Raw genomic sequence first — 14,858 nt, 5'->3', positions numbered from 1 at the left:
ACGTTGCAGCAGCCAGAGATGGGGCACACATCATTACAGCTAACTTATTTGTACTGTGCAAATGCCAAAATAAATTTTTGCCCATATTTCATCTTTAATGTAAACAAGGTTGAAAATATACTGTAAGTCATTTCTTTCCTAAAAACATTACAAACAAATCCAATCTTGGTCAAATATTCTGAAATATGACTTTTGGTGAAAAATACCTCTACAGGGATATCAGAAAATACTTCAAAGGGACTCTCTATAGCTTCAGAGTCAATTAGCAATGCATCAAATTCCTTGCCAACTTCAAAGTTTCCAGTTATGTGGTCAATACTCAAAGCTGTGAAAAAATCAAGAAGATAACCTACTGTCACAAAAATCAAAATTATACAAATGTAATAGAGTTTTATAGAGTCTTAAGTCACATTAGCTCACTGCCTATTTGAAATGAAACCTCTGGATTAACTTCATCATAACAGTAGCATATCTTCTGTTAATGTTCTTAAATACTGGCTGCCAAAGTTGTGGACTGAGATGCATTTGTGTCTTTTGGTATATATTGCTCTGTCCTAAGTAAGGAGGTCAGAAAAAGTGTTCCATGTAGTAAAATATTCACACAGCCATACCACAGTTCACTGCCAAAACCAAAACTCAGCAAATTGGATTGGAATGGACACTGGATCTGAAAAGTTTTGATTCATGCTATTGTAGTCTTGTGCCATAAACATGGTTTTTAGGCTGCTTTTTTGGGCCATAGGTGACAATCAGCAGCTGAGGAACCTTGGATGAAAACTTGATGTGCAGTGGATAATATAGTGCCAAAAGAATAGATCACTCAAATGATCAGGTTTGGTAAAACCGTTCCTTATACGATAACCAATGCATTTTGGTGGATACACAAGTTACCCTTCTTTAGGGTTTTGGAGTGGCAACTGTCTAATGTTATTGTTGTCGTGAGTACCAGATAGGAAGTGCCAGCATAAAAAACCTTTTAATGGACTATATGGGGTGCATAGTGTGTCGTAGGAGCTTACCAGATGGGGACTTCAATACTGCCCATACACATTAACAGCAGCATTTATCTTTCCTTCAAATCTTTTTTTTATCTCCTGTATGTATATATTCAGCTTACTGAGAAAGAAAAAAACAAATCCTATATTCTTAAAAATAATTTATAGTCCCAGAGCTGCTTGGGTCATCAACAGTTTTCTGTATAAAACTGGTTGTACCTGTTCAGAATGTGTATGACAGCCCCGCAAATTGCCATTTATGTTAATTTTCTCACATGATGCTGTAATAATGCTGTTTAGATAGATATGTTTCTTTCTGCATAATTTGGCTGGATATGACTGTTATTTAAAATATTTTGATTTGTTGACAGTGGATCCCATTTAAATAAGTAAACCAAAAGTATGCGCATGTGCACATGGAGTATCATTTTTCATGGTAGTGTGAGATGTCTGTCTTTTAAGCTGAACACTGACCTTCACTTCCACCAAGAGTGGCAAGTCGGAATGCCTCTTTAATATTTAAAACATGATTAGCTGCCATTTCCATTATGCTATTTTTGCCATTTGAGTTGATCCAATTTGTGTCCATCTTCCCTTTCTGGAATGTGTCTATCGCATTGTTTTCCTTCTGTCCCTTTTGCCTCTCCATGAAAAGAATTTTGGAAGTTTCTATTGCTTTTCGGATGGCATCAAGCAGGGATATAGCATATCCTCCAGCAACATCTGTTAGAATACAAATTGTGGAATCATATTACATTTTGAAACAATGATTTTATGTTCCTTTACTTGTCATTCAGTTTCAGAGAGCTTACACAAGGGTGTGGACATTTTTGAAAAAAATACTTGTCCAGGACTAAATTGGGGCCCCAATCTACTTGTCCATCATGACAATCTACTTGTCCAGATTAAAAAAAAAAAAAATTAACCAAAATCGTATTTAAATCGGAGGTGATTTTAGGAAGGTCTGGGGCTTTTAAAAACAAAAGAGGCTTTGTGGAGACTTAAACGTATAATATTTTTAACATTGTGCTGTTTATCTCCTCCTCCCCTCCCGGCCTGTCTCCAGCACTGCACCCGGGGAATGGCAGGGAGCAGAGAGACCTTGCAATGTAATGAGCACCGATTGGCTGCTCTTCAGGAATGGGTTGGTCAGGGCTTATACTTTATCCCTTTCACTGCCAGAGCTGTTTTTGCGTTTTCGCTGCCAGAGCCGTTTTTGCGTTTTTTTGCACATGTTTAAAAAATAATTTTAGGCCTGAAGATTACATAAAACCCCCAAACATTATATATTTTCTCAAAGCAGAGACCCTAGAGCAGTGGTCGGCAAGCCGCGGCTCGCGAGCCACATGCGGCTCTTTACACGCTTTAATGCGGCTCTTGTGTGCCGGGCGCCCGCTCCCCCTCCCTCCTCTCGGGCGGCAGGGACTCTGCAGCGTGATCCAAAAAAAAAACAGCCAGGGCAGCGTGCTCAAATGCAATGATTGGCCAGTCTCGCTGCCACTCACATCCTGATAGCCAGTGATTGGCTGTCAGGATGTGTGTAGGCGGGGCAGCGTGACGAACGTGAGAGGAGCTAGGCTCCTCTCACAGTCCGCCCTGAAGACCGGAACGGCGCGGGAACGCGGCGAGAGGAACGCGCGGAGCAAAGGTAAGTGAATTGACACAGGGGGGACTTGGCTTACTACTTGCTACTTACTTACTACTACTATATAAGGGATGAATTAATATGGGGGATGAATTACTATGGGGGATGAATTACTATAGGGGGGATGAATTACTATAGGGGGGATGAATTACTATATGGGGGATGAATTACTATATGGGGGTGAATTACTATATGGGGGATGAATTACTATATGGGGGATGAATTACTATAAAAACTTATTGAAACTAAAAACAGTGTACCATCCTATGTATTTTCAGTTTTAAAAATGTGGCTCTCAAAATAAATTTCAATCGTGGTTTTCGCGAGATTTGGCTCAGTTGAAAAAAAAGGTTGCCCACCACTGCCCTAGAGAGTAAAAGAGTTGTAATTCCAATATTTTATGTCTCATGATATTACCGCAAAATTTTAGTAAAAAATACAAGTAAGCTAATTTTAGGGCACAAATAAGCAATAAATTGCCTTATTTTTTGTAAAATATAAAAGATGAGCTTGCAGTGAGTAAATAGATATCCAAATGTCAAATCTTAAATTTGTGTGTGCTCATGAAATGGCGATGAACTTCAGTACCCTATATTTTCTATAGGTTGACATTTTTCAAGCTCCCTATAGGTCACCAGTTTAGAGTTACGGAGGAGATCTGGTGCTAGAATTATTGCTCTCATTCTGGCATTCGCGGTGATGTGTATCGCAATCGACGTTTTTATATGTGAGGGTGGGGGCCTCAATATTTTTTTGTGGGGGAATGGTATGTGCTTGGGTGTAACATTCATTTTTTACAGTTAAAAAAAAAATTTTCTTTTTCATCACATAGGGGACAAAATCCCCTATTTGTTGATTTTTGGTGACAGGTTCTCTTTGAGACATGCATGTCTCCCCTCTGCTTCACTGGTGATTGCTTTTTCCTGGGGATTGCACTACAATCTTTCAACGGGGACCCAGAAGTGACATCATAACGTCACTTCTGAGTCAGCACTCCCCTCTAGCCGATGTTGAGACAGGCCAGCAGATGGGCAAGTGGAGCCCAGGAGACCTCACACCAGGAGAGAGGGTGGCACTGTGTGGAAGCAATCGGCAGCAGTGCTGCCGCCCAAATGCTTCCACCTGACAGGTGAGCCCTGCTGCTTGCCCACAGCAGGGCTAAAGGTAGAAATAAACTATCTACCTGGGGCCTGGAACTACATGTCCCGGGTGTCGGGTGATAGGAATCCAACATCCCTGTTACATAGAAGGTTTTTTTAAATATTAGGTGGAAGTCTAGCCAAACTCTTAAGTTATTGAAAGAGAGGAAACATTCAAGCTTTTGTCTGGTATTTCCCAAAGTTTATGTCACAGCAAAATAAAACATATTATCTCCTAGATTGTAAGCTCGAAAGAGCAGGGCCCTCAGTCCCCTCATGTTTTGCATTGTATTGGTATTGTTCTGTCACATGTTCTGTCCCCCTTTGTAATGTACAGCGCTGAGTGAACTATTGGGGCTTTATAAATACTGTATAATAATAATAATAATAATAATAATAATAATAATATTCAATACATCTCTACAATAAATGCACATTTCCCCATACATTGTTTCTTGTTGGTAGTATTGGTAGTATGATAAAATGCCTGTTGATCTGCCAGAAATCTAGTGAGCGTCTAATTTCTTGTTGATTGACAACACTGCCTGTTGCCCTGAAATCCCAAGCACTGTTGTCAACTAGACTACAAAACTCTTCCCTCTTATGTTATAGAGATGAAGAGAGGGGCAGAATTTCTGTAGTCCAACAGAGGAAAATTCAGAGTAGCAGAGGTGACTCGTCAGTTCAAATAGGAAATAAGGAGCTCACTGGATTTTTTCCAGATTTGCAGATATTTTTATAGTTGCAGTGTTTTTAAAGGGGTGAAATATGTAGAAACAGGCATGTAGTGCAGAGATTTAAAGATTGGGTGGTGAATAACAAGGTCATGAAAAAATCATTCTTGCACCATTCTTTTTGACATAAAAATGGAGCAGATGCCGATTAATATAAAAGGGGTGCAAGCGATTAGTTCTGTGCTCTGCTATGTCTGTGACAGGCAGCACAGAGAACAGGAGAGCTGGAGCTGCATGCCCTGATCTCTCTGCCATCCCTGCCCAGCTCATAGTGGGAGGGAGGAGGAGGGTTGTTAGCCCTGCAGGCTCTGCTTGTGTAGTGTGATCAGTGCATGGATAGAGTGTCAGGGCAGGGGCCGAGGAACGGACAGGCAGGCCTAACAATGTAACGCACTGGCTGACGACAACCACTACCCACAGACCGAAGTCCCTCAGGGCGCGGAGTCTAAGTCCCAGGCTGCCCTTCACCAGGGCCCCTGATTGTGGGGATGGACTTGACGCAGCCAGGAACCAGGTCGCGGCCCCCGAGACACCTCAGCTGCGGTAATGGCCGCCGCCAATGGCGTGTAGCTGGTGGAAGAGACAAAAGAGTAGTCAGACAAGCCGGGTCAACAACAACAGGACAAAACAGTACAGGACAGCAGACGAGAATCACAGGTCACGAGCCGGGTTCAGCAACAGAGGGTCAGATCAAGGGAGAATGCAAAGAATAGTCAAGTCACAAGCCGAATCAGATACCAGGAGAGTCACGAGAGTCAGAACAGAGTAATAGCAACACAAAGACACAAGACACAAGTGCAAAGAGCATGTGCGGACCACAGGCTTATATGTCATCAGCCACACCCCTCTGGGGGATGGACCACAGAGACCTGAAGGCATAAAAGGATTCCCATCATGCACAGCAGAATCCAAGATGGACGCCAGCACATGGAGTAACATAACCTCAGGGAAAAGGTAGGACCTTGACACAGAGAGAGGGATGTGAGCTGTTTATTGATAGCTCACATCTCATAAGACCAAGTCACACCTGGGGAATCTGTGGCAGTTTTCTCAGACAGAATATGTTTTAGGGGTAGACTTGTGCTAGTTTCTATTTCACTATGTCATAGAAACTGACATGCGTGGTGTAGATAAACCTACAACAGGTCTATCTGCTTAGTTCATGTGGAACATGCCACTTCTGGCTGCTTCAAAGTTGTGTTTTTTGCCTTTGGAACGGCTTACTGCCTTTACTGTATTGTTTTTTCTTCCTAGGGATGCAGAGAGTAATAAACACTCAAAATAGGTTCAAACCATTCCGTGCTCTATCTAAATCTGCCAAAAAAAAAAAAAAAAAGTTTGGTTGAAATTCAACTTTAAAAGGATTATATGACCAAGAAAACAGTTGGAATATGCAGCAATTCAACAAAGTTACGCATTTTCTCTGATTTGGCATGAGATTGGATTATTGTTCCAATATATTACAATATTCTCTGGGGTGCCACTATATTGAGAAACTGATATCCAGTGACAGAACGATGTCAAGGGTCCCCAGTTGTATAAAGCTTTCGGCTATGTTGAAAATGTATAAAATGCTATGGAAACCAACTAATCCTTGCTTGTTTTCAGTCTCCTCTACAACACTATGAGCTTGTGTCAATCAGTTGAACTGCAGTACTCATGTGCTAACAAAGTACATGCTAATAGGAGGAGAGAACAGAGTACCAGGTGGTTTTTCAGTCTGCTGCTTCTCCTTCACTGTCCAGCCACAAGCTGGGGGAGGGACATTCCCTTTAAGTATTACTAATGCAGGCCATAGATGGGGAGAAAAACGGCAGATTTTCGGCCGATTAACGAACTATCGGTCGGTCTAAAAAACTTACCTGACCACCAATTATTACGAAAATCGGCCGATTAATGAGTAACCTATAACGGGAAATGATGTCATTTTGTGGCCTTTGGGATCCTTTTTCGGAAAACGATCGTTCGTTTTTGACCATCAATGAGGATAAAGTCGGGCGTTTTTCGAAAATTTTCCAACATCACCGATAATCTGAAAGTCCAAAATACACGAAAAACGGCCGACAAAATCGTCCACTAACGATAAGATAATCGGCCGGTTTTATTTTCGGATGAAAAATCGGCCGTTTTTCTCCCCATCTATGGCCTGCATTAAAGTGATTCTAAAGGCTTATTTTTTTTAAGAAAAAATAACAAACATGTCTATATTTACCTGCTGTGTGCAGTGGTTTTGCACAGAGCAGCCCGGATCCTCCTCTTCTAGGGTCTCCCACAGGCTCCCCTGGCCCCTCCCTCCTGTTGGGTGCCCCCACAGCATGCAGATTTCTCTGGGGGCACCTGCTTCTCTGTGTGTCAATTCTCAGCCAATGAGAAGAGGGAATCCTGGGATAGCTGAGACTCCAGAGCACATCACTGGATCAAGAGGGGGCTTAGGTGAGTATTAGGGGGGGCTGCTGCACAGAGAAGGTTTTTACCTTCATACATAGAATACATGAAGGTAAAAACCTTGAGCCTTTACAACCACTTTAAATGAGGTAGAGTAAAATCAGCTCTCCTTCTCTGCTAGATGGAGTTGTGCTGATGGCAAAACTGTTTAAACGCAAGACTAGACTAACAGATATACAAAGCCTTTGACAGGTAAAACAGCTCTCACAGACGTATTTCATCTGTGTATTTAGTTGTTTGCCTGGACATATTTAGCTTTTATCTTGGTATGTTATCCTACTCACTTAATTAAAAAAAATCATAAAAAATGTTTTGCTTACCAGTCCCAAGTCCCAGTTTAACCTTATGCTTTAAAATGTTTTGGACATCAAGATGGCCACTGCAAAGGCTAAACAAAACAAGATGCACAAATGAATGTAATTTATACATAATAATTAACAATGAAAATTTTCTACAGAGGCCATACATTAACCTAACCCATGTTCTTGACAAAGTGTTTATTAATAAATCCAATAACAATTTTACAATATAGCATATAAAGTGAACTTTTTGATTAGTTTTGGGGTGTGGAGGGATTAGAAGTTCTGGCAGTTTTATATTGCCATTGCTCTGTCGAAGAAATTCTCTTCACCCCATGTCTCAGTGGCAGTGGTCACTAAGACATCATTCTAACATACTGCAGTATATAGATTTTTTTATACAGAAGGGAAAGGTTAGATCATTTTATTCATGGTTCCAATTCCTGTCTGCTTTCCTCCCTGTTTTTGTGCCAATTGCAGAGATCCTAAAGTGAGAAAAAAATATCCCCAACAGAGACCCAGGCAGCAGCAAAAACACGATAGAAGTGCCAACCTTTCCATTCTCTGTCCAAAACTAATGTCGTTTTACTGGGGAACTTTCAAGAGAAGGCTATTCAAATGTAGCATATTAAAAAAAACTGAATATAAGGTTATGTTCACTAAAAAACACGTTAGGATGATTTATAGAAACACAGCTACAGCCAAATGAAGTTATATACACTTTTCCAAGCTCATCTTTTGTAAAATTTGAACTTGGCCCCACCCACCTCTCAAGTCTCCCTATTAGCCCTTGAGGCTTCCCATCATTAGGCCAATCAATAAGAGGCTTGTTTTTCCACTTGGAGGCAGACTGGCCAAACAGAAGTTAGTTGGCCACAGAGACAACAGAGAGCTACAAGGAGTCTTGCATAGTCAGTATACCCTTTGGGAGAGCCCAGCATGGCGGCATGTATAGCAAAGATGACAGCTTTTAGAAGGGCCGGGAAAATAAAAGTATATGTGCTACAAACATGATTTATTAGGAAAAGTGATCTTAATGCCAGAACAATAAAAGTATATGTGCTACAAATATGGTTTATATGGAAAAATGTTCTTAATATATTCATTTTGTATTTGTATACTTCTAATACATATTGTGATATTCACTTACGAAATGTTTGAATTTGGGCAATGTGATATTGCAGCCCCTTTTTCTCTGAAAACAAGTAGCTCTTCATTGGAGAGGTAGCAGCCATGTGCCATTACTGTCTGAAAGCATACAAGCAAACACATGAACGCAAAGGTTTGGACAGCCCCATATGGTGGTTGGCAGTCTTAGCACAATCTGACTGCCTAGGGTGGGACAAACTTGCAAACTCTGCTTTAGAATTACAGAAAGGTGAACTGGCAGAAGGAAGGAGCTATAGAAAGATATCTTTGGTGTAGGATTATCTACAAAGGAACAGTAGCGATCAGATAAGGCTTTCAAACCTGTCTGGTTTATCGTAACCCCTACAGAATTAACTGCCTGTGCTACCTGCACATAAAATGGCTATTTGATGCAGCCACAGCTTTATTTCTGCATAGCTAGGTCTTAGTCTGGGGAGGCAGGGCTGTCAGTGTTTGCTCATGAACATCCATACCTTATGTTTCTGATCATCAGTGACACATTTCTATATATGAAAATGTATTCAAGATGGCTGCCCTATCTGCACTGTATACTTAAAGTTCATTCACTCTAAATCCATACAGCTGGAACTGAAAAGCTAATAGGGTAGGAAAGTGGTTACCCTACCCTAACAATCCCTAAAACCCTAGTTGTTTCTTTTAGATCTTTCAACCCAGCATGGGCAAACTATCTTTACATTGCCGCTGTAAAGACTTAGTATATACCCTCAGCCTTAGATAGATAGATAGATAGAGAGAGTTTTTTTCTGGCTGAATGTGCCAGAATGGTGTTCCGGTACCTCTGCCAGTCCAGAGACAAAGAGGGAGTGACTATTGTTTATCAGGGTGGCCGTGCTGATGCAGCTCACTTACTTCTGGCTGCAGCCTGAGAGAGCAGAGTCTGCACTCTGCCTCTCCCTGCAGAGTGTAAGCTGGTTTTGGTGCCATTCACAATTCAGCTGTGAGGAAGAGCTGCGGAGCATGTGGGAACCGGTAAGCCTGGCCTGACTGCTTAGTGCTGTGGACTGGAGACAAGACATTTTTGGTAAGTTGTTTGACACTGTTGCAGGGTGGGGCTGTCTGTTAATGCTGCTTGGATGTGGGCCTGTGTATGACTGTCTCTTTTCTGGATTGGGATGTCTCTTTGCTGGATTGGGGATGTCTCTTTGCTGGATTGGGGAGGTCTTTTTGAATATATGGGGATGAGTCTTTGCTGAATATTTTGAGATGTCTCTATTGGTTATGGATGGACTTTTGATCAAAGTCTGCTTCTGATCTGCTGCACTTTGTTTGAACTAAACTTTTTTCCTAAATAATGCTTGTTTTACCTACTCAGCTTGGATATTAGTTTTTATCTCCTGTCTGACTCCTGCCTTGAACTCCTGTCAAAATCTCCTAACATACTTATCTCTGCCTGCCCTGACCTCTGTTAACTCATTATTATTATTATTATACAGTATTTATAAAGCGCCAATACTTTGCTCAGCGCTGTACATTACAAAGGGGGACAGAGCATGTGACAGAACAATAACAATACAATGCAAAACATGAGGGGATTGAGGGCCCTGCTCTTTCGAGCTTACAATCTAGGAGGGAGGGGATGGTGGCACAGGAGGAGAAAGCTGTGGGGGACGGAGTGGTAGAAAGAGTGGAGGAGGTCGGCAAGTTAGCAGGGGGTGGGGTAGGCTTCCCTGAAGAGGTGGGTTTTCAGGGTGCTTTGGTAATCTACTTGGTGCTAAATGATTAATGCCAGAAAGGAAACTCTTGGGGCTGCAGACTGGGAGTTAATTTGCAGTCAAACCAAACCTCACCAAAATGGGCTTTGGTGAAGATTAGACACTTATAGAGCCTTTGCTTTGCCTGAGAACCTTTCACTTTACTATAGTTATGTAGCACTACCCCCAAGGATCCGCTAGAAGATGCTCAGGGTTCTTTTTCGCAACAGTTGCCCCACAACCAGGAACACAGTCACTCTTTGGCTCATTGAACAGTCCATGGGTATTCTTTTTGGTGTTTTTATTGTTTAGCTAACTTGGATCGGGTTAGGGAATTGAGTGGGATACTCCAAAACTATGTACAAATAGGAGGACACTTTTTCTTCTGTAGAACTATGAGCCAAAACCTTGATGGACTAAGTGTTGTTGCAGCAACTTGAGGAGATTATTGATCCTTTTTGGACAGTCCAAGCAAACTCCTTTCACTATGGATTAAATCCAGGACTCTGGACACTGTCCCATTTACACACATCTAACTCTGTAACACCAAGGGGGGGTGGCAACAGCACACAGTCTCTATGACCTCTCACAACTGTCTGTACTCACAAATGTCTTCAAACGATTGACTGTCTCCTTCCACCGTCTTCCAGACACTTTGTTTCTGTGATACCAGACTAGATCCACAGACGAGAGGCCCCTCGGTCAGCTCCGTCAACTTCCAGCAAAACCTAGTCCCTTAACTCGCCCAGCTGGGATTTCGATGATTGGGAAACACATGGCAGGTTGCCTAGGAGGCAATCATCCCCCCCGCCCCCAGGCTGTGATCTCCTCCTCAGGACAAGACAATTCTGTTCCAGGTCTATTTATACAGTTTTGCAGCAGCCATCTGTGCACTCTACAACAGAGATTGGCTGAGACAGTATAAATATTCATGCTGCTTATTTGCCTTACTTCACACAATTGCGTGGTAACACAAATTACTAATCTCGCCAATCACATGGCAGCAACTCAATGCATTTAGGCATCTAGACATGGTGAAAACGACTTGCTGATGTTCAAACCGTGCATCAGAATGGGGAAGAGAGGGGCATTAAGTGCCTTTGGATATGGCATGGTTGTTGGTGCCAAATGGGCTGGTCTGAATATTTCAAAAACTGATGATCTACTGGGATTTTGCACAACAATCTATAGGATTTACAGAGAATGGTCTGAAGCAGAGAAAATATCCAGTTAGTGGCAGTTGTGTGGACGAAAATGCCTTGTTGATGTCAGAGGTCAGAGGAGAATGGGCAGACTGGTTCAAGGTGATAGAAAGGCAACAGTAACTCAAATAACCACTCATTACAACCAAGATATGCATGCAGAATACCATTTCTGAATTAAGGCAGTTCTGAAGGCAAAAGGGGATCCAACCCAGTACTAGAAAGGTGTACTCTATAAAGTGGCTGGTGAGTGTATGTACCAGAACTATCCAGAGGGTTCTGGATTTTAGAAGGAGCAATCAAACCTGCAGCCTGCGAAACACAGAACAGACCTGAACAATCACAAACTGCCATACCGATTACAGTGAGCCAAACTATACTTACCTAACAACAAGATTGCAGCTCCACTAGATACAGTGAGGCAAAACTAAATTTACCTAATCCTAGCACCTGTCTAGAAGAGTGCTACACTTACACAGAGCATCCACAGAATACATTTTAAACAGTGACCCTGTTTGACCTTTTAGTGAGCACCTCCTCTGCAATTACAAAAAATAAATAAATAATCAGACTTCTCTGTGATTGCAGCAACACTGAAAATATGATCCCTATTTGCACCCTCAAGAAAATTTGTGGTGTGTAGGCTTTTAGGGGTTAAAACATGTGGTGAGGTTGTGACATATCACGTCCTTATCACCTTTCAAATGCCCCCTGAAAAGCAATATACCATGGATTGCTCTTCAGAGAGAAATTCATGTGTAAATGGGCTTGTGCCCCTTTAAAAACTGCAAATGCAGAAAAATACCTGACGATCTGCCAGAAATCCTGTGTGCTCCTAACTTCCTGTTTGTGCTGCAGTGCTTCTGCTTCGCTAAAATCTGAAAGCAAAACTGCACTATGTTTGAGCACCACAAACCAAAAATTCTACTTAATTCATTTCTAATATTCAAAGCAGACTCACCCCTCCATCCATGTCTCCATATTTTATTTGTCTGAGAAATCACTTTTAAAAGCACCCCCTAGAATGTGGCCATCTTGAGTAGGGGCAGATGATTTATGTAGCATTTACTTCCTGGAATACAATTTCTCTTAGCTCAGCCGTACAGGCAAGAGGGTGTACTTAGCTGAGAAAACCCTTCTTCCCCTCTTGAAGTCTCCTGGAATGTACTGTATAACATAACTTGCCTAGGCATGGAAACCAGGAAGTAACTGAAGAAATATATATATATTGTGGGAACTTGCTTCAAAGTGGTAGAGCTTTTAAATGCACACAGCTACTTGCTTTCTTTAAAGGGCCTTTTTGCCCACTTTTATTTAAACGAAAGTTCAAAACAGAAGTTTTCCCACACAGGGGTATCCACCAAACAAAACAATGATTCAGCCTCCTGGCTTACACTCAGCTTGATGTCTGTCTCCTGCAGACTTCTTCAAGAATTATGGCCACTAGCACACCGCTGGCCTCTAGCACACAGCTAGTCTCTAGCAGCCCCTTGCTGCTTTTGGCTTCCACCTCTCCTAGGTGAAGCCCACCTGACTTCCAGGCAGTGACCTCCTGTCTTCCAAGTGGAGCCCTCCTGACTCCTATCTGCCGGGGTGGAGCCCTGCTGACCCCTAGCTGCCAGGGTGGAGCCCAGAACCCTGGTCCTGACTCTCTCTAAAGGCCTGCACACACCTGTGCAATCAGTCTCCTGGCCATTCCCAAAACCTGGTCCCAGGATTGGAGATTTCATCCCTCCCAGATCTCTTTGAAATCTCCAGGCTCCAGATCCCAAAACAGACTTTACGAACAAAGGAGGAAAGTGAAAAGCCACTTTCCTCCATATCAAACCTTTACCCTGGAGCCCCTCAACCTGCCTTGTTGAGAATCCAGGGTGACAGATTGCCACACTGTCACAATATATATATATATATATATATATATATATATATATATAAAACGTTTTAAACAAGTGAAAATAATATACATTTATATCTATTTACGAATGCTAGCAGCATAAGGATTAAAAACAGTCAATGTTGAGACAGTGAGGTTTTGCTTTAAGCTCTGTTTTTAGCCTTGGTCAGTTATTCACTCCTGGACTACAAAACACCTCCTTCTCCCTTCATCTCTATAAGGGGAGGGGATGTTGTGCAGTCCTGCAGGGATTTGTACTTGTATTGCAGAGATGTAATGAATATGTGTTTTGTTTTCTATTAATTAAAGTGAATACAGTGTATCTTTAGGTGAGTGACGGCATATACGTACAATTCTAGCTTTAAAGTAATGCTGGACCAACTACTCAACTCACTTTGTCTGTTAGAAGCTTATTTCTGTTATATACATCAGTGTAGTTCTTGTAGCCTGGAAATCGGTTTAACACCTCTTCAATCTCTGCAATAGACTCACTGATATGGCTCTGAAAGGGAAAAAGGGAATAATGTAAAAGTATATACTGATAATGATGCTATAACTACATTTTATTTAAAACAACTCCTAAGAAAGTATACCAAACTGACATATTCATAACTGATATAAAATATCAGTTGCAGTAGAGGTTATTATATACAGTATGTGTGGTAGCTTGAAAGACTTTCTGTTTTTTGCTGATCATACTAATTCCATCAAATACCAGAGGCAAATGACATTGTGACAATAATTATATATTAAACAATAATAATATTGAAGTTCTTTGAGCCATATCAGTCATAGAGCACCGCTATAATTATGATGAAAAAAAAAGAGTACAGTGTCCTAAAAAATAATATTCATCTAGAATTTATAGGCGCAAGACAGATTTGTCTTGTGACTAATGCAACCACTGTATTGTTTTCTTTTTCTTTCCAGCTCTATTAATTATTATAATTAATAATAAAATATTAGACAAAAAAATTTGAAAAATTGCTTTTTAACATTTGTCTTTTTTTTTTTTTAAACAGTCAGCATGCGAAGCCCCGGGCCCTTTTATTGCTCTCTCCATCAAATATTCAGCCATGATCACATAATAATAAAAGCCTATTGTTTCCAGAGATCACTTGATCTAGGTGAAATTTACACACAGACTGCATTCAGTACATGACTTATCCCACATCCGACAAATCAGTATATTGACTCAGAGAGAGACAGCACTGTCTGAAAAGGAACTCTCTCCCCTGTGCTATATCTTTAGCTAACCCATGATGCTTTGTGAATCATTTGTCATTCATGCAACTTTTCTTTGCAAAACAAAAATATCTAAAACATAAAACTATCCAAAATAAATTAATAATAAGACTAAAACAATATTTACATTTTTAAATGACCTAAATACAAGGTCTTTTTTCTTCTGATTTTTTTTTGTAATACATACCTGTATATGCAGCTGGTGCTCCTCAGCTAATGTGCCAAGTTCATTCAGCAACTTTTCACTGCAGGTTACTGCGAACCTGGGAGTTACAATGGGTTTTACTCTGTCATACTGAGAAAGTCATCAATATCACAATGATTAGATGATTATACATGTAACAATGACAGTCTGCATAGAAAGAAATCTGAAAGGAAGACAATGAAGCAAGTATACCT

The 14,858-nt window shown here is 41.1% G+C and overlaps 1 protein-coding gene across 2 annotated transcripts in view; it reads right to left on the bottom strand.

Moving 5' to 3' along the window:
• Positions 1-14,858, bottom strand: part of GDA (guanine deaminase) — a 100,557-nt gene that overhangs the window by 12,162 nt on the left and 73,537 nt on the right. For both annotated transcript variants that reach the window (XM_089691068.1, XM_089691069.1), the window contains 6 exons: positions 14,647-14,754; positions 13,609-13,716; positions 8,408-8,505; positions 7,279-7,346; positions 1,470-1,718; positions 207-325 (listed from right to left, as the gene is read on the bottom strand). In XM_089691068.1, the coding sequence (XP_089547194.1) occupies positions 207-325; positions 1,470-1,718; positions 7,279-7,346; positions 8,408-8,505; positions 13,609-13,716; positions 14,647-14,754 (750 nt within the window). The remainder of the gene's footprint in view (positions 1-206; positions 326-1,469; positions 1,719-7,278; positions 7,347-8,407; positions 8,506-13,608; positions 13,717-14,646; positions 14,755-14,858) is intronic.

The sequence above is a fragment of the Staurois parvus genome, unplaced genomic scaffold (genome assembly GCF_062004578.1).
Source record: "Staurois parvus isolate SC_StPar_1 unplaced genomic scaffold, SC_StPar_1.0 ptg000549l, whole genome shotgun sequence".
NCBI lineage: Eukaryota > Metazoa > Chordata > Amphibia > Anura > Ranidae > Staurois > Staurois parvus.
This window is presented reverse-complemented; position numbering and strand designations above follow the sequence as displayed.